The 18,383-nt window shown below is 38.2% G+C and overlaps 3 protein-coding genes and 1 long non-coding RNA gene across 6 annotated transcripts; 3 read left to right on the forward strand and 1 right to left on the reverse strand.

Moving 5' to 3' along the window:
• Nucleotides 1-122: 122 nt before the first annotated feature.
• On the reverse strand, nucleotides 123-1,288 carry LOC140764056 (uncharacterized). The gene is made up of 3 exons (XM_073102505.1): nucleotides 1,127-1,288; nucleotides 938-1,007; nucleotides 123-447 (listed from the first exon to the last, which is right to left on the reverse strand). Exons 1-3 carry the CDS (start codon nucleotides 1,254-1,256, stop codon nucleotides 303-305), a joined length of 345 nt encoding a protein of 114 aa, XP_072958606.1. The 5' UTR covers nucleotides 1,257-1,288; the 3' UTR covers nucleotides 123-302.
• A 142-nt stretch (nucleotides 1,289-1,430) lies between these two features.
• On the forward strand, nucleotides 1,431-5,664 carry LOC140764057 (uncharacterized). Of its 3 annotated transcripts, none has more exons than XR_012104947.1 (3): nucleotides 1,431-4,453; nucleotides 4,809-5,204; nucleotides 5,290-5,664. It is a non-coding gene; the product is annotated as an uncharacterized lncRNA (long non-coding RNA). The 3 variants fall into 3 exon arrangements; XR_012104946.1 differs by having other exon boundaries at nucleotides 1,431-1,638; nucleotides 3,913-5,204; XR_012104945.1 differs by having other exon boundaries at nucleotides 1,431-5,204.
• Nucleotides 5,665-7,212: 1,548 nt separating this feature from the next.
• On the forward strand, nucleotides 7,213-13,252 carry LOC140762185 (phytochrome C). Its single transcript, XM_073099816.1, has 5 exons — nucleotides 7,213-7,431; nucleotides 7,988-10,193; nucleotides 10,345-11,161; nucleotides 11,770-12,063; nucleotides 12,725-13,252. Exons 2-5 carry the CDS (start codon nucleotides 8,132-8,134, stop codon nucleotides 12,939-12,941), a joined length of 3,390 nt encoding a protein of 1,129 aa, XP_072955917.1. The 5' UTR covers nucleotides 7,213-7,431; nucleotides 7,988-8,131; the 3' UTR covers nucleotides 12,942-13,252.
• Nucleotides 13,253-13,848: 596 nt separating this feature from the next.
• On the forward strand, nucleotides 13,849-14,819 carry LOC140763135 (uncharacterized). Its single transcript, XM_073101197.1, has one exon. It carries the CDS (start codon nucleotides 14,247-14,249, stop codon nucleotides 14,604-14,606), a length of 360 nt encoding a protein of 119 aa, XP_072957298.1. The 5' UTR covers nucleotides 13,849-14,246; the 3' UTR covers nucleotides 14,607-14,819.
• The last annotated feature ends 3,564 nt before the right edge of the window (nucleotides 14,820-18,383 follow it).

An 18,383-nucleotide genomic window follows, 5' to 3' on the forward strand; every position in this document is an offset into this window, starting at 1 on the left:
TCATATATATATATATATATTAGCTGCGTGAGGAATGTTATTCTTGAAACAATAGATTGTGGGTTATCAAGTTAGACTGTGGAAGCAAAAGTCTGACAAGAAGCTGCTTGTGAGAAATCACAAAGAGCAACATCAGAAGATGTGAAGATAATTTATAAAACTTGTAAGAGGTGAAGAGAGAGTTACAGCAGAAGAGCCGCATTGCTGACTATGAACAGAGATATAAAACAACAACAAGAAATCGTCGTTGCATTCCTAAATAGTATCATAACAAAGTGGTGTTTCCTTCTCTTGCTCTTGATTCACCTTATTGGCGCCTTGATCCAGCCATTAGCAAATGCTATGGCAAGGATGACGAAGGGCGTGGACATGCCAAATATGATGATATATGGCAAGGGTGTCTTCATGGGATTCTCTCCTTCCCTTTCTCCAGCCGTCTGCCAGTACCTGCAGCACCATCGCCCTTGTTACAATGCTTAGATATTAGATAATTCATTCGGCAATTTGATACTGAGTCATAGCAACTTAGAGGATTAAAAAAAAATCCGCATAATTCATACCAAATTATTATAACAAGAGTTATTTTATATCAAATTAAATCACGTCTGGATGACATCAATCTAAATTATTGAGTCGAAAATTTTTCTTTCTATTTTAATATTTGAATTTATATTCAGACAGTAAATATGGACATGGATATATTTCTGTATTATTTAGTCTAAGATATTAAAAAATAATGATATTTATTGAATTCTATACATTTCACTAATTATATTATAATTCTTTTATACATTCAGAAAATGAATATAAACATATCTAATCTGTATTCATACTTATACTTAATTAATATAACAATTAAGTTTTCTATCCGTTCATTACCAGGCATTTTTGGTATTCTAAGAAAGCTAAAAGATGAAAGCTCAGGGGTAAAACTCACTGCTCTGGTTCCTCTTCTCTGGTGATAAATTTCTTCTTATCAGCTCGTTTCAGCTCTCCATCTCCTCCACCTACAAAACTTACAACCACTAGAATTAGCGTCTCTTGATGTATACAGCCAATACGAAACAAGAGAAGAATTCTCCATCTTTTGGTACCAAAAATTGCATCATCTGAGCAAATGCGTTACCGAGTTCGGCGCGGACTATTGCTGGCTTGATGCTTGCGATACGTGCGAGGGAGTAGGAAGAGAGGGAAGGAGATGGTTTGCGTAGGAAGGCACTTCCAATGGCGGCGGAGGAGAGAGCTGCGATAGCCATTGTGGCCTTCTTTGGGATATCCACCTCTCTAACCATCACATATTCGTTTATATAAGGATGTGGATAAGAGTAACGATCTGGCTGAAACTTGACCTCATGCAGACTCGATTGCAGGAATTAGCTGCAGATATGGATTAATGGCAGCCTCTCGCCCTCTCGTTTGCTCCGCAATAAAAAGGAGGAAATTCCTGCAGCCGGAAATGCAGACGATCCCTTCTCTTCGTTTATTTCCGGGATTTGGGAATTGGGGTTTTCGAGTAGAGCATTCTTCTCGCTTTCTTCCCTTTTCCTGCCGCTGGAAGAAGAAAGACGGGATTTTGATTCATGGGATTGCGTCCTCCACTCTGGTATTGAGTTCTCTTTGTCCGATTGAGTTTAAATGGTAAGGAGTGATAATTTATTTACCCTTTTCAGACTAGATTTGATAAATTTTCTTGGATCTTCTGTGCATAGTTCTTGCGTCATATACTCTATGTAACTGAATTGTAGGAAGTGAACTAGAGCTATAGCAAATCTCTGGGAGATGGTTTGTGTGATTAATAATCAATGACCACCTGGGAGTGGTCATATTAAATGCAGATGGCTCGTGTTATTTGTTGTTCTTTTGGCCGGGGCATATGACAGCAGAGTACATTGATCTTTTGCATTGAGCTTAAATCATTTTGCATCCTAAGCAAACCCTATTATGGACTCCTAATATGTATTCTAGAAATACATCTGGATTGATTTATATTGCAACTAGATATGTTTTGAAGCTAAAGGTTTTCTAGATGAACTATTTATTGCAGATACTACCAATTTTTCAAAAAGAAGTGAGGGTTATTCCATAGTTATATGTGATCACGTTTATTGCATACACTTTTCTGTAGCTAAAAGTCAGTTAATCATATTTAACTTAGTTTCTCTACTAAATCCGACGAAAACACCAAGTAAGTACAACTTTAATTTACACCACTATGCTTACACCATTATGGATCAGAAGTTCTATGAGGACTGCTAAATGATAATAAATGATGTAAATGGCATAGACAAAAAATGTGGAAGAATGGAAGGATAAATCTTAAGTGCACACTTTTTCAGTGTTTTTTTTTTTAAAGGCTAACCTTTAGGTTCATACCATAATCTACATTATGCAAATAACAATTCTCTTACAGGCATCAGCTGAGTAGGTAGTCTCTAAGTTTGTCACCATATAATACCAAGCCATTAGATAATTGGTTCCGGTACTATTCTGACACTCAAGACTAGGTGACATGAAGATGAACTTTCTTTGAACCTTATTGTGCTTCTCCCCTCTAGATGCCTCTCTTATTTTGTAGAATCTCTCCTTTTCAGCTCTCATTGTAGCTACTGATCTCTTTGACATGCAGAAGGGCTTTACACTTTCATGTCCGACAGTCAAATTCTGATGTTCATCGAGCTTAGTAGCTAGTGGGCTCTTTAGATTGAGTTTGCATAACCAACCACAACACTGTCATGGACAGTGAGGTTTAGGTCTAGATGAACAGCTTTGCATGAGTGGTTCATGAGTAGTATAATTCATAGCAGGCACAATGCATGAACTTTAACTGACTTGAGATTCAACATTTTATAAAATCATTGTGAAAATTGAAATGAGACATTTGAAAGAACTAGCACTATAATCTCTGCATAAATCTCTCACAATGTGTTATCATGCCAAGTAAGCCTAGGCTTGTTTGTTCTTCCTTCAGGAAGAAAATTTTGACACACTTCGATGATTGAACAATGCCAACAGTAACATTTATGCAAACAGAAAGTCCTGTTCCATGAGTTGGCCATTTCTTCCAGTGGCTCTTTTCTTTTTTCCTTTTACCAACAGATCAAGTGATTTAAAAACTGTGTTTCCTTTTCTCAAAAGGTCTTTTTCTCTCCCTGCTTATTTTCACAGGATATCTTAGTACCCAAACAGTGAGTTTTAGTACCCAAACAGTGAGTTTTGACTAAACTAGCCTTCTCTCAAATTTTTTTACCAAAATGGACGATTCTCCAAACCTAATATAAAAATGGATTTTTTTCACCACAGTTGTTAAGGAAATATTAATAAGATCAACGTTTTACTTTTAGATAACAATACCAATAAGTTTAATTTTTATATCTGTAAGTTAATGAAATAAAATACTAATCTTATTAGCATTTTATATATATATAATGCTTTACTTATTCGTAATTTATTTGGAATAACAGATTCAGCTAAATCCATAGTTTTTTTTGTTGCAATATATGAAACGTTGATAAGATCAACAACTCATGTATCACAAGAAGATGCTGAATTTGTTAGCATTTTTTCTTCTTAGATAAATGCTGATAAATTTGTTATTTCGTTAATAGCAATGAAATAGATCTCTTTTGCTATTAAATTTGAGGTGTGGTTTATTTTGGTATGTAAAATTAGGAAGAGAGCTAGTTTAGTCAAAAACTCCCCGATGAGACTCTTATATGGAGAATACTTGTATAATAAGTTCTTTCCTGAGAGAAACTTGTTTATGTCGTTCTTATAAGTTATAGCATATAATGTACTGAAAATCCTGATATTATATTATTTCAAAAGCATTTACTATTCTTTTTCCTTCTTGAACAAGAGAATAGCCCTAAAATTGAGAACTAATTGGAAATTCTAAATTCTGGACACCTGAAGAAAAGGAATCCTTGTGCTGTTGATAATGTTTCTGGGATGGAAATTCAGAAACGATATGCAAGGACTAAGAGGGAGACTGGAAAGATAACTGATCGTTGAGCTCAATCATGTCAAGTCCAATCTATTGGTGTACTACTGAGCAAATGACCTTCATTACTGAAAACTTGCCAGAATGAATGTATTGTTTCCTACCCATCTGCCTTTTTGTCTACTATTTCATCGACCTTTGTACGTTTTCCATAGTCCAAATTTCAAATCTGCTACACTTTCACAAACACCGCCAAGTTCTTGTGAGCCACATACTTATAGGAAAGCTGTAAAAGATCATGCCCTCCTGTGAACAGACTTAAGTTGGTGATTTTTTAATACCTCAGTGTTTTTCAGCTACTTATCTGCAGTCTGCAGCAGGGACCCAGACTGCCTCTGCTGTCTGAGATAACATGGTTTATATCTATGAATTAGTTCATTCTCAGTTTGTGCAGCATGATGCTTTCTAGTGCAAGTTCCTCTTGGACAAATTCATAATGAAGACACTGCCACAGTGAGTTTTACCTAACTCATTTACTCCACCACTTTTTTTGTTCATCTATCTTTAGACACTTTAAGCATAAATTAATTGAATGCAAATAAACATGTGACTGCCATCAATATCCCAGTATTTATTTGTTAGATCCGATGGTCCCACATCAATAGATTGGTTCTTGTTAGTCTCACACCTGAAAAGAATGAAGTTGAACAACATTCATATATGATTTATCTGTTTCTCTGTGGAGAAGCCTTATTCATTTTACCCATGTAAAGATGTTTATAGACACATATAAAATATTCTGATACTGTTTTTATGATGCCTACCTCATATCCATGTTGTCCTATTTAAGTGGTTCTTCTGTATCTAGTGATGATTTCGGCTAGAGCTACAGGAAAAGGTGCTGAGAAAGCACCTGTGACAACCTGCATTATTTGATACCTAATCTTCTAAAGGCATCAACCATTTAGCTTGCTATTTGATGCGTGTTGACGCAAGTTAGTTTTATTTGCTTGATCCTGCATCCACAGGATAGAAAGAAATGGTATCTGAAGCATAATGCACACGTATGAACTGCGTGAGATCTACGGCCTTTCTCTTGTGTAAATTTGCTAATAATGTGGTAGTTAGAGCAGTGAGAGCTGACCTACACAATTCTAATGGCCTTCAGGTTTATAGAAAGGCACCTTCCAGCATATTACAGGAGTGTACATTATGGCCCACCGTGAAAGTTGCAAAATGAAAAGCCAAATATGCCCACTCAAAGGTAAAAAGGTTGTATTATTACTTGCATATCTTTTCTGGGGAATAAAGTTAGTGATTCACCAAAATATTCATTCCATCCATAAAAGATCCTTCAGTTAGACGGAAGCTCACAAGGAGATATGGCCCAAGGAATTCAAGATACAGTGCGACACAAAGATGCTGATTGAGACGTTTAAGCCGACGTCTTTCAAAGCTGGACAGCTGCAACTCAATTCAGTACACCTCCGAATGGTCAACAATGCTCTAAACCTAATGACATTTTTGTAATAGTCATTTACTCTAATTGCAGCTGCTATGAAGTCTTGAAATAGATACCTTAGTCATCTTAAGTGGATATATGTCCATTCTTTTTCATATATTTTTTGAAACATAGAGGTATCTCTCTTACTGACCAAGTGCTGAAACTCATTTGGTGTTTATTCTTCCAAAGTTGCCATGAAAGTATTACGGATGTTGAGATATCTTTCTTCTTTTGATATTCTCTTCTGATGAAAGGATTCCCTTTTAACCCCAGCACGTACAATGCCGAACCACATGTTGGTGTAGATTGATGTTAATGTCATTGTGAATATAGATCATATCTGAGTAGGATGCACTCGTTCCATTGCATGTCCTTTTCTCCTCCTGTACCGAAGAAAGATTGTAAAGTATGTGCAGCTATGACTTAAAAATGCATTTAGCTATGGATTGAGTTACTAATAAATCAAAATATATACATCGAACATATACTTTTTATGGTTGATATATCTCTACTACCGTCAGTGCAGATGTGGAGTCACAGTCGTAAATTAAAATCTTATTCTTTGATTTCAAAATTGTTGAAGTTGTTGAGCAAATCTTGAGAATGACATCGCGGATAGCTATCAGCCATGTACGTGGACTGAGACGGAGGATCCAGCACACAGAGAAGTTAAACACTAGAGCCCGTACGCTGGATTATTATAACTACAAGCTTGGATAACTCTATCTATATCTTATTCTTAATATATGGCTGTCTGGAAGAAATAAATTTTAAAAAAATATATTTGAATCTATCCGTAGAGTAGGCAGGAAATATCCGTAGAGTAAAACAAGTTTCAAAATTATTTTATTATCTCAATAAATTCTTAAAGTATTTTAAATATTTAGAATACATAGGGTTTCTCTTGACTAATTATTTTTATTTGAATAAATAAATCTTACCAAATAACAGTCAAGGTTCCGCCTTCGATCTCGATCACCGGATAAGGTGCATTTTGGAGGAACCACCTGTCTCGTTGTCATTGGATAGCGAAACAGAAAGCGGCCCACCTAGAGGACAAAACGCTCGTTGCGGACCACCGTCTTTGCGACTTCTTTTTTAACACCCATCTCTAAAGGGACCCACTCTGCCCACGGGCTTGTAGGCCTCCTTGGGAGTTGGGCCCCGCCCTCCCTTCTAAAACTCGGGCCCCACCTGTTATGGGTGCGAGAAGGACAACCGTCGCCGCGGTACTATACTATTAACTGACGTTTCCGCTTCATCTCATAGCAAGGATAGATTTGTAATATATAAGAATGATAGTGGATGTATTGAGTGAGATATTTTATCAAACTTAATTTTCTAACAACTAAATACACCCTTAATTAACCGATGCATTAATATTTGATAAAAGTGAATGTAATGAACCAGTAAAAAGTATCACACTCCTAGAATATGATATGAAATGAGAAAAAGTTAAAGTGATTTTCTCGTAAAACTTCCAGAAAGTCGTACTTGTTTATCATTAAAATATTGATCTAAACTGTTTATATTTTAATCATCGTAAGTTAAAAGCCTTTGCGATTTGCCTGCTGCGAAGAGTCGAGCGCTGAAGTTGATGAAGATAAATTAAATGAATAGGAAAAGGGAAACTCTTTTATTGGTTTGGGTGGACTGTCAAACTTCCGAAATGCCGCAGGCGAGGAAGCGGACGAACTGGTGCTATTAATGTTTTATTTTAATTTTAATTTTAATTTTAAATTTAGATTTAAGAATTGGGAAGTCTTTAATAGGCAGAGAGATTTAGAAGCTTTAATAAATGGACGGCCTCTTTGGTGCCCCTTGTGTTGTTCTAAATTTGGAAATCCATTGCATGTGACTTTATGTGAGGTGTGGCCCGTAAAGATGGGATTCATTCACGTGCCCATGTCCACCCTCTGCAACTTCTCCTCTTCACCTCCTCATCCAATTCGCTGCCCAACTCCTCCCTCCATTTACTCGCTATCTGGTAAATTTCTTCTTCTTCTTCTTCTTCTTCTTCTTCTTCTTCTTCTTCGGCGAATTGCTTTGTTTGAATTCGTAGGTTTTGTTATCTGTTTGAGCCCCCACCCCCCTTCCCTTGATGGGTCCATTTGACTGGTTTTTTTTTTTGACAAGAAAGTTCTTTTAACTTTTAGATTGATTTGGGTTAGTATATGTGTGGATGCGGAATTGGTCGTATTTGGATTCTTGGGTCGTCTCCTTTTGATGGGGTTCTAAGAGTTGTGCTGGGTTTTGGAGGGATTTAGTAGAAAGCAAGCATATTTTTTTTGTGGGTGGGGGGGTTTAAATTTCCGAATCTCGTACTTTTCCTCTCCGCCTTTATTTTATTTTGTATATGTCTTTGGATAAGGATCCGTTCCAGAGGACTCCTCAGCATCTTATCATCGCTCTCTTTTCTTTAGCCTGCTAAAATCTTTAGACCAAGTTAATTGCTTGTGCTTTTGGATTCATCTACGACCATTTGGTAGAGCTGGTGATCCTAGAAAAAAGATTTAACTTTGCACTTGTGTCTGTGATTCTAGGTCGAATTGAATTATGGCAGACGCTAATCCTGAATGGGGGATGGATATTCCTTAGCAGCTGCTGCAGAGGTTCTTTGTCTGAGATCAATCTTTATACTTTGTAAGAGGAAGTGGTAGGCTTTGGGAAAGAAGGGGGTATAAGAGATGTCGTCGCGGTCGAACAAGGCGACTTGCTCCCGGAGCAGCTCGGCTCGGTCCAAGCACAGCGCTCATGTTGTTTCTCAGACCCCATTGGATGCCAAGCTTCATGGCGACTTTGAGGGATCGGAGCAGTTATTTGACTATTCCTCCTCAATGGGTGTGGCTGCAAACAGGTCGAGTGGTGCCGAGAGCAGCGGCATCCCCTCCTCCACAATTTCTGCCTACCTCCAAGTTATGCAGCGGGGAAAGTACATTCAGCCATTTGGTTGCTTGTTGGCCATTGAGGATGAGACCTTTCATGTCATTGCTTATAGCGAGAATGCCCCTGAGATGCTCGACCTAACACCTCATGCAGTCCCGAGCATAGAGCAGCAGGAAGCCTTGACCATTGGTACGGATGTGCGAACTCTCTTTCGATCTCCGAGCTCATTAGCACTGCAGAAGGCTGCTAGCTTTGGAGAAGTTAATCTCCTTAACCCAATATTAGTGCACTGCAGAAGCTCAGGGAAGCCCTTTTATGCAATATTGCACCGAATTGATGTCGGATTAGCTATAGACTTGGAGCCCGTAAATCCTGCTGATGTGCCGGTAACTGCAGCTGGAGCACTCAAATCCTATAAACTTGCTGCCAAAGCCATTTCAAGATTGCAGTCTTTACCTAGTGGGAATATCTCTCTGTTGTGTGATGTTTTGGTTCGGGAGGTGAGTGACCTTACAGGCTATGACAGGGTCATGGCTTACAAGTTCCATGAAGATGAGCATGGTGAAGTTATAGCTGAATGTAAAAGATCAGATTTGGAGCCTTATCTTGGCTTGCATTACCCTGCTACTGATATTCCGCAGGCTTCAAGATTTCTTTTCATGAAGAATAAAGTGAGAGTGATCTGTGATTGTTCTGCTCCACCAGTTAAGGTAATCCAGGATAGGAAATTAGCGGAGCCTCTGACCCTGTGTGGATCTACCTTGAGGGCTCCCCATGGCTGCCATGCTCAGTACATGGCTAATATGGGCTCCATCGCCTCCCTTGTAATGTCTATCACGATAAATGAGGATGATGATGATACAGGTGATGACCAACAGCCGAAAGGCAGGAAGCTCTGGGGATTGGTGGTCTGCCATCACACAAGCCCGAGGTTTGTCCCTTTTCCACTCAGGTATGCCTGTGAATTTTTATTGCAAGTTTTTGGTATACAGTTGAATAAAGAGGTAGAATTAGCAGCTCAAGCAAAGGAGAAGAATATACTTCGGACACAAACTCTACTTTGCGATATGCTCCTCAGAGATGCTCCTATTGGTATTTTTACCCAGTCGCCCAATGTTATGGACCTTGTTAATTGTGATGGTGCTGCACTATATTACCGGAATCAATTTTGGCTTCTAGGGATAACACCTTCAGAGGCACAGATAAAGGATATTGCTGCATGGCTACAAGAGTACCATGACGGATCTACTGGATTGAGTACTGACAGCTTGATAGAAGCAGGTTATCCAGGAGCTGTTGCACTAGGAGATGCGATCTGTGGCATGGCTGCAATTAAGATATCTTCAAAGGATTTTATCTTCTGGTTCCGATCCCACACGGCAAAGGAGATCAAGTGGGGTGGAGCTAAAGATGAACCTTCTGACAGAAATGGTGAGGGATGGAAAATGCACCCACGGTCTTCATTCAATGCCTTCCTGGAGGTGGTGAAACACAGAAGTCTTCGCTGGGAAGATGTCGAAATGGATGCAATCCATTCCCTGCAGCTCATATTGCGTGGCTCTCTGCAAGATGAAGTCTTGGACGATAGTTCAAAAAGTATTGTGAAAGCACCATCAGATGACGCAAAAAAGATTCAACTGAATGAACTCTGTACGGTTACAAATGAGATGGTTCGTCTCATCGAAACAGCAAATGTGCCCATTTTGGCTGTTGATGCTGCTGGAAACATAAACGGCTGGAATGCTAAGGCAGCAGAACTGACCGGCTTACCTGTTCAGGAAGCAATTGGAATGCCCCTAGTTGATCTTGTTAAGGATGAATCAATCGAAGTGGTCAGAAACTTACTCTACCTGGCTTTGCAAGGTGACACTTCTCTTTACATCTTGCTTTAATATCATTTTTGTTCACTCTTCTTTCAAGAACTATTTTCTTTGTTGGAAGATAATTAGATATTGCATTATTGTCTGTTTATCTCAACATCCATTTTCTATTTTTCTTTTATACTATGGCTCAGAGAAAGAAGAGCAAAACGTGGAAATTAAACTTAAAACATTCAATCATCAAGAAGACAACGGGCCTGTGACTTTAGTAGTTAACGCGTGCTGCAGTCATGACATCAAGAATAAAGTTGTGGGAGTTTGCTTTGTTGCACAAGATATGACGACTCAAAAGATGATAATGGATAAATATACCCGCATTCAAGGAGATTATATTGCAATAGTGAGAAGTCCTGCTGAAATCATCCCCCCAATATTCATAATCGATGAATACGGTTGCTGTTCTGAGTGGAATGAAGCTATGCAAAAGTTATCTGGTATAAAGAGGGACGATGCAATTGATAAAATGCTTGTTGGGGAGGTTTTCAGTCTTCGCAGTTTTGGCGGCAGAGTAAAGGACCAAGACACTCTTACAAAACTCCGGATACTGCTGAACAGTGTGATTGCAGGCCAAGATGGAGAAAAAATGTTATTTGGGTTCTTTGACATGAATGGGAAGTATATAGAGGCAATACTTTTGGCAAACAAGAGAACAAACTCTGAGGGTAGGATCACAGGTGTTTTATGCTTTCTGCATGTGGGCAGTCCAGAGCTTCAACATGCTTTGCAGGTGCAGAAATTGTCAGAACGAGATGCAATGAACAGCCTTAAGGAGTTGACATATCTTCGTCAAGAAATAAGGAACCCCCTTAATGGCATTTTCTTTACTCGGAACTTGATGGAGTCTTCTAATTTGGCCAAGGAGCAGAAGCAGCTTCTCAGAACTAGTGTTCTCTGTCAAGACCAGTTATCAAAAGTATTAGATGACATTGATCTAGAAGGCATTGAACAATGGTATGTAATCTGCTCGGTAATTTCTTGTTTTAATGGGATGACTGTCTTGCATTTATAATCGTTCTTCGTTAATTCTTATGGACAAACTTGCTTTTAAATTGAAGTTTTGTTTTTAATACTTTATAATTGAGTATTTGAATACAAGAAGACTATACTAAGAACCTGTCATGGGGTATGTTACATCTTAGGAATCAAGGAGTGATGAATTATATCCAACATTGGAAAGTGAGAATTGTTTCTCTTTCTGACCTGTAGCAATTTCTTTTCGTGATATATATGTACAAACTTCCACATATAAGATAAATCTAATGGAAATTCTTGCCTATAATGTTGGAATCAGTTGGTAATAGTTGCTAATTCTCTACAAATATGTGCCACTGTTCCTCCACATCCTTTTTCTGGTAAGAGCTATACACTGTCCAGTTGAATACATGTTAACTAGCATTTGTTGATTGTTAATGTTTTAGCTAAACAGTCCAATCATGCTTGCAACTGATTGCTGGGATGGCAATTTGAACATTGTCCAAATCTGTTTAGCTAACAGACATTGCAGTCTCAGTAATACACAGTCTAGGTTTATATAATTTCACATAGTAACTTTTGCACAGCTATGTGGAGCTGGACACTGTAGAGTTCAACCTTGGGGAAGTTCTCAATGCAGTGATAATCCAGGGAATGACTTTAAGTAAGGAACGTCGAGTGTCTCTGGATCATGATTGGCCTGCAGAAGTGTCCTTTATGTATTTATACGGGGACAATTTAAGGCTTCAGCAAGTTCTAGCAGACTTCTTATTGTGTGCACTTCAGTTCACACGACCAGCTGAAGGATCAATTCTATTCCGAGTCATTCCAAGAAAAGAACGATTTGGAAAGGAAGTGCACATTGTTCATGTTGAGTTCAGGTAACTCATTTTCCTTTATTTTCTAGTATCTCAATAGATGTTCATGTTCTCAAGTTTCACTTTGTAAAAAATGGGGCTACATGAAATCCACCTGTGTCTAGTTAGTTATCTTCCAGCGCCAAGGTACTTTTTTTTCCTTTCTCAGTGGACGTAGTAATATTAATGAACTCCTCTTGCGTCACACAAAGTGCTGATGTACTTCTGTCGGCAAGGAATTTTGAAAGATAGAGTATTTATATTAAATAAAGAACAAGGATTTTCGAAGATCTTCAGGTGTTCTGTTAGTTGTATTTGCTTAAATCAATAGATGTGGATTACTGCTCTGGTGATATTACTTGGAGTAGTTGAAATAGAAAGGCTAGGGTTTTTATCCAATAGAGCCTGTAAGGAATATATGTTCCTTAAGATAAATAGCAACTCATTCTAGGAAACCACATCCAACCATGTCATCTAAAATATAGTTTTTTCCTGGATCAATCATAGCAAGATGCTCTTAAACTGATACATTTGCTTATATCAAGTGATCAATCCTTCCTATTTTGCAAAATTTTGACTATTGCAAGAATAATAATTTCAAGAAGCTATTAGTCATGTTGAAATGAATAATTGTTTCATCAACTACCTCTGCATTTTCATATTTTAACCAACCGCTTACTTGCAGGATAATCCATCCAGCACCTGGAATCCCAGAGACTCTGGTAAAGGAGATGTTCCACTACAACCAAGGTGCATCGAGGGAAGGTCTCGGTTTACACATCAGCCAGAAGCTCGTGAAGATCATGAACGGCACCGTGCAGTACCTCAGAGAAGCAGAACAATCATCTTTTATAGTTCTAGCAGAGTTCCCCTTGGTCCAACGTAAAATTAGGAGGTTATGAGATTTCTCATTTCCAGCAGAGCTAACCTCTTTTTACCTTTGCCATTGGCCTTGTAGCTAACCACTGGACAGCAATTGCAGGTTGTCGCATTTAAAAGTAGTTATGGTTCTAATGTAAACAGCTCTCATGCCTTCATCCGACCACTGTGTAATTAATCGGGAAATAAGATTGCAGGATGATTTTAGCCCAGAACAATACCAATGTCTCTCAAAGCTTTGCTTGAAATAATGGCAGAAGACTGCTCTTGTATCTAAACTACATGTTTAAAAATGAGTGAAGATGCAGTGGGTTTGCATTTGTTTGTGACAACAGTGGATATCTACGCTTGGAACTTTTTTTTAAAAATATTTTACTGTGATGAAACAATCTAATTAGCTGATGTTTTTCCCAACATTACTTATTTATTAGGAGAAGAAAGATTGATACTAGGATCATTTTACACCTGACATCCTATGAAATATTTTACTGTGGCTTTCTTACACTAGGAATAAGATCAATTCTACAATGAATATATTTTTTTTATTTTAAAAATAATTGTACTTATATTTTTTATTTGTATTTTAAAATAAGAGCGTAATAACTAATTTTGATGTATAAAAAAAAATTGTTATGAATATCTTTTGATTTAATATAAAGTAAATTGATAAGATAGATATTAACAGTAATTTAAATTTATTATTTATATTATAGAATGAGATTATTATGATGTTTAATTATTATTTAAAATAACATATATTTTAAGATAAAAACACTTAGCTTAAGTTCAAGCCAAGCGAGAATTCTAATTAGTCTTTATAAAATACTTATGGGTTATTTTAATTTTCCACCGGCATAGGGTTACAGAGGGATTATTGGTAAAAACTATGTTTTACACTAAGCATTGATCTTATTATGTAAAATAGTTACATTTATTACTGCCAAAGTGGGAATATTTTAGTGGCCGACAAGCCAAGGTGGGAATATAATCTGACTTTCCGTAAAAACCCTCCCAAAAACGATCAAATAATCATGGTATTCTAACCTTAAATGAAGCCACTCTTTCCCTATCAACAGTAGGGGGCATTCTGGTAATTTCGAGGGGCAATGAAGTGAGAGCATCTCCTCCTCTCCCGTTCCGAGAGCGAAAAGGGAAAGAAAACAAAAACGTTTCGGGAGCAAAGAGAATCTCCTGCTTGTGAGATAATTCTACCCTCCCTCCTCTCTTCTCCTATCCTTTTCTCTTCATATCGGCAAACCCTAACCCTAGAAAAAGGAGATCTCGAGCTCGCTTTCCCACCGTCCCCATCTCGATCCGACACCCCCCTAATGGCGATCCAGGATAGGCTGACAGCCCTAGCGGTGGAGTTCCGATTCCACCTCGCCGCCGCCGCCGTGGTGGCCGCCGCCTTCTTCTCGCTCCTCAGCGTGGGCCCCAGCTTCGCCACCGTCGTCTCCTTCTTTGGGCCCCTCCTCATCTCCACCGGCTTCGTCCTCGCCGCCGTCGCCGTCCTCCTCCGGATATCCCCGCCGCCGGGGGATTCCTCAGGGGATACGACCGGCGAGGAGCTCATCGACTACGTCGCCGGCCGGCCGGATGATGCGCCGCACGTGGCGGCGGATGGAAGCGACCGAGGAGGTGGCGAAGGCGAAGGCGAAGGCGAAGTGGAGCATCACAAGTCGCAGTAGAAGAAAGCCGAAAGCTAACCGTTCTAATGTTCCTGCGGAACGGTTTATTAATCTCCGCCGCCTCCTGCTCCGGTTACGGGAACACGACATGGATGTCGGATGCGGATCCGGGAATGGACCCGATAAGGGGGTTATCATGTAATGCAGTCGGATGTTGTAAATTTTAGCAGCAGTTGCAATAAGTTGTGTTAATTTTAGCAGCACTTTTCAAAAGCTATACCCATTAACAAAGCCCACTAATGGCTCAATATGTTTGTTTGACCCAAGCCCATTAAGCTAATTGGCCCAATTTCCTTCATAGGATTTTCTAAATAATAGAATAACAAACATAACAAGGTTGACAATAGTAACCCAAAGATTTGGTCCTATGGGCCCACCAAGGATGGCCGGCGTATCGGTGCGTGGCACGAGAGTGCCGCACGACACCCCTCCTAATGTATCGTTGCTCATCATCGACCTCGTCGTCGATCGCCGCCTGCTTTGTGTCCTAGCCCCTGAGAGAGAAGAGAGATCGAGACAGAGAGAGAGAGTGAGGAAGAGGGTTTAAAATTTAAGTTGTAGGTTCAGATTCGAATCCGGGCGGCAATCGATGAGCGGCGGGCGACGAGCGATGGCAACGGCGACGGCGATTACAATGGCAAAGGTGAGTATCTCTTAACTCTTTCTCTCATTCTCTTACGGCACGACCGACAAGCGTCGTGTCGGTCGGTAGTTAGCATGGTCTGTGCCTGTGGCATGACCATCGTTGGGCCCATAATGAAGTTTTTGAATTCGAATCCCTCGCAAATTTTATTTTTCTTCAAGAAAAATAAAAATTTTATTATCTTCCGGTTAAACCGATGTGGCAAGAATAGTTATATAACATGAGGATCTTAACCATCTTAGCTCAATCTCTCAACGAATTGTGGTCTCTTTCTTATCTAATATATATTTTAGTGTTTGTAATACTCCTCCTGAACTAGAAAGCAACAAACTAACCTTGTGAAGAGTTGCAGCCCATGGCCTTGTCTCCATAAGCAAAGGTTACATGCAGAGTTGCAGAAGTTATTAAAGAACAAATTAGAGACAGTGACAGTGATATGAATAGCTACACTCTACTGTGGGGAAACTAAATCTTTGGAAATTTCTCCCATCCAGAAGTTAACTTTAGACCAAATAAAAGAAAATCTAGTATTTATTCTTTCAAAGCTCTTTTGCCTCTTTCTCGTGTGAAAGCAAAGATAGAAGAGAAAGATATGAATGGATTAGTGGAGCCAGATAGATGACAAAGTCACTGCCACCAAAGATAAGGATTGAATTAAGAAGAAAGAGAGAGAGAGAGAGAGAGAGAGACTACGGTTGCAAGTGTCATTAGTTTATATATATATATATATATATATATATATATAAACAAAAAAGACCATGTCAAAAATATACACTCAGCTTTTGATACTTAAAAGTACATGTAACCTAACATCCAACTGCAACTTTTATTAATTTTAAGGAGCATTGCTGGGGTCTTTGACGACAACTCTTATATGAAAAAATTATAATTTTAAAATAAACTTTAATTAATAGTTACTGTTTTCTTATGTATTACATTCTTATAGAAGTATCATAAAACCCCTAATTTAAGTGGCACATTATCAAAGCTCGTTTTATAGAAAAAAATAATAACTTTAATAGTATCCGGTTAATATAACACGAGCCACTTTAACTATCTAAGCATTAGCCTATTGGCAAGACTTGACTAACTAATTAACATTACATAACAATAAGTACCAAACCGTCCATTATTTTATTATGAGACTAATCTTTCTCTAATTATTAACTCTATAGCAGTTTGACATTATAACTACCCTACGCGTCTTGAAGGTTGGCATCAAATAGTTTAGCAGTCGGCCACAATTTAGGGGCAAGTCAATCTTCCAATCCAATGAAGCATAAAAAAGATAATTTCAAGTCAATGGTTGTCAACATTAACCCGAAAAAAGAAACGTCAAAAAGAAAGAAAGAAAGAAAAAACGAGTGTGTCCCACTGGATAGCTACTAATTTGCTTACTTCTAAACCTCTCGCTATCAACTGAGTAATATGAACTGACGCGGTCTATATACTGTTTGCCTAAGTATTAATAGACGTTTTGCCTTCGCTTAGAAGAAATCGCATTGCAATGGTTAGAAAGTCAATTGTGTCAATTTTGATTTTAGAAAGCAAAATTGATACAATCAAAGGCTGTCTTCGTCGTTCTCTCCAGCGTTGTACTTAGACATGCATACTCTCTTCCTTCTATTCTTCCTTTTTTCTTTTCAATATATCAGAGATGAATCACACAGGGTTCACAGAGACCCAACTACACATAAACCAATCCTAAATACATTCCATAACAGTACAGCTAAGAACTTAGCAACTATATAGTCTTCCTCCCAATCTTAATTTCTCAATCTCTTTTACACTCATATTTCTGGTCTTCGTATTTCTCTCTCTCAATCCCTAAGTTTTATAGCAAGATTGCTTTTGATATGAGATCATATATTCATAATTCAAAAGTTCTAGGTGTTATTTAGCCTTCTTTATACATGCAGACCTCCAAAAAATTTCCTGTTTATTTTTAAGCCTATTTCAAATTTGTATTGATTTATATACCTTTCAGATTATTATTTTGCATTGATGCCTTTTACAATATGGACTATTTAACATGTTATTTAGAAAATATATATTCTTAATTGAGAGAAAGGTATGAGAAATTAAGGTATTAATACATATAATAAATTTTAGTGGCTAATTAGTTTAGCAAGGTATTCATACAATTTATTTTTTCAAAAGAAACATCCACAAAATTTTAATAGGGCCTTAATGTGTGGTGGCAATTAAGCACATAGACAAGGCAAGCAATCACACGTCATGCAAGTGACGTGTATTATACCAACATATATCGTGTTGAATTAGTCCAAGTCATCCAGGCTTGATATTAATAGTGTAACGAACCTAACCTTCGTCATAATTTCACCAATGAAACCTTAAATCCAACATCTAATCCACTCCCTAAGCTGATGCTTCGATTTAATTGGGATGCCATGAAATTATATCTCGTATTATCTGAGTATTCTAAGACATCATTAAATTCACATTTCTCTCTTACAAAAGAAACAAAATATATATTTCTAATATTTACAAAGATAAATAAATCCATCATGTTACATTTGTACATATGGGAACTTGGGTTTAAATGTAACATTCCCTTTGATTTCCAGCAAAATAAATTACAAACCGAGGGGGTTTTATGCACACCAAAAAAAGAAAAGAAAAGAAAACTATTCACAAGGCTATCGAGATCGTTACCGTTCATGGAGATTATTCTGCAACTAGATAGCGACCAGTTGCAAGCTCTCAGATTGCCAAATTCTCCTCTGCCTCCGTATGAATTCATCAAACTTGTCGTTTAATTCCTCCATTTCTATTAGCTCCATTCGCTTATCTTTCACCATCACAATCTCCTTCCTTTCTTCTTCTTCTTCAATCTTTGCATGATCAACAACGACCTCCAGAGAGGAAACAACTTCTTGGATAGCTTTTATCTGCAACTCTGCTTCAATCTCTATCGACCTTCCCATCCATGGCATGTCATCTCCAATCCTCGCCAAAAAATCGCCGAAAAATCCGTCGGGAGCCGTAGTGCCGATCACTTGCTTATCTTTCTCTTTCACATACGATTCGATCAAGATGATCGACTTCTCCTCGACGACATCTTCGTCGCTCTGTTGGAACAGATCGTTGTAGATTTTGTCGACCATGCTGAT

Source organism: Typha angustifolia, chromosome 7, assembly GCF_048772165.1.
Source record: "Typha angustifolia cultivar Huaian chromosome 7, ASM4877216v1, whole genome shotgun sequence".
Lineage (NCBI taxonomy): Eukaryota > Viridiplantae > Streptophyta > Magnoliopsida > Poales > Typhaceae > Typha > Typha angustifolia.

Coding starts and splice junctions, on each gene's coding strand:
- LOC140764056 (XM_073102505.1), bottom strand. CDS start 1,256: ATGGCTATCGCAGCTCTCTCCTCCGCCGCCATTGGAAGTGCCTTCCTA. Junction 1,008..1,126: donor AATAGTCCGCGCCGAACTCG/GTAACGCATTTG, acceptor TAAGTTTTGTAG/GTGGAGGAGATGGAGAGCTG. Junction 448..937: donor AGAGAAGAGGAACCAGAGCA/GTGAGTTTTACC, acceptor ATGGTGCTGCAG/GTACTGGCAGACGGCTGGAG.
- LOC140762185 (XM_073099816.1), top strand. CDS start 8,132: ATGTCGTCGCGGTCGAACAAGGCGACTTGCTCCCGGAGCAGCTCGGCT. Junction 10,194..10,344: donor ACTCTACCTGGCTTTGCAAG/GTGACACTTCTC, acceptor ACTATGGCTCAG/AGAAAGAAGAGCAAAACGTG. Junction 12,064..12,724: donor ATTGTTCATGTTGAGTTCAG/GTAACTCATTTT, acceptor GCTTACTTGCAG/GATAATCCATCCAGCACCTG.
- LOC140763135 (XM_073101197.1), top strand. CDS start 14,247: ATGGCGATCCAGGATAGGCTGACAGCCCTAGCGGTGGAGTTCCGATTC.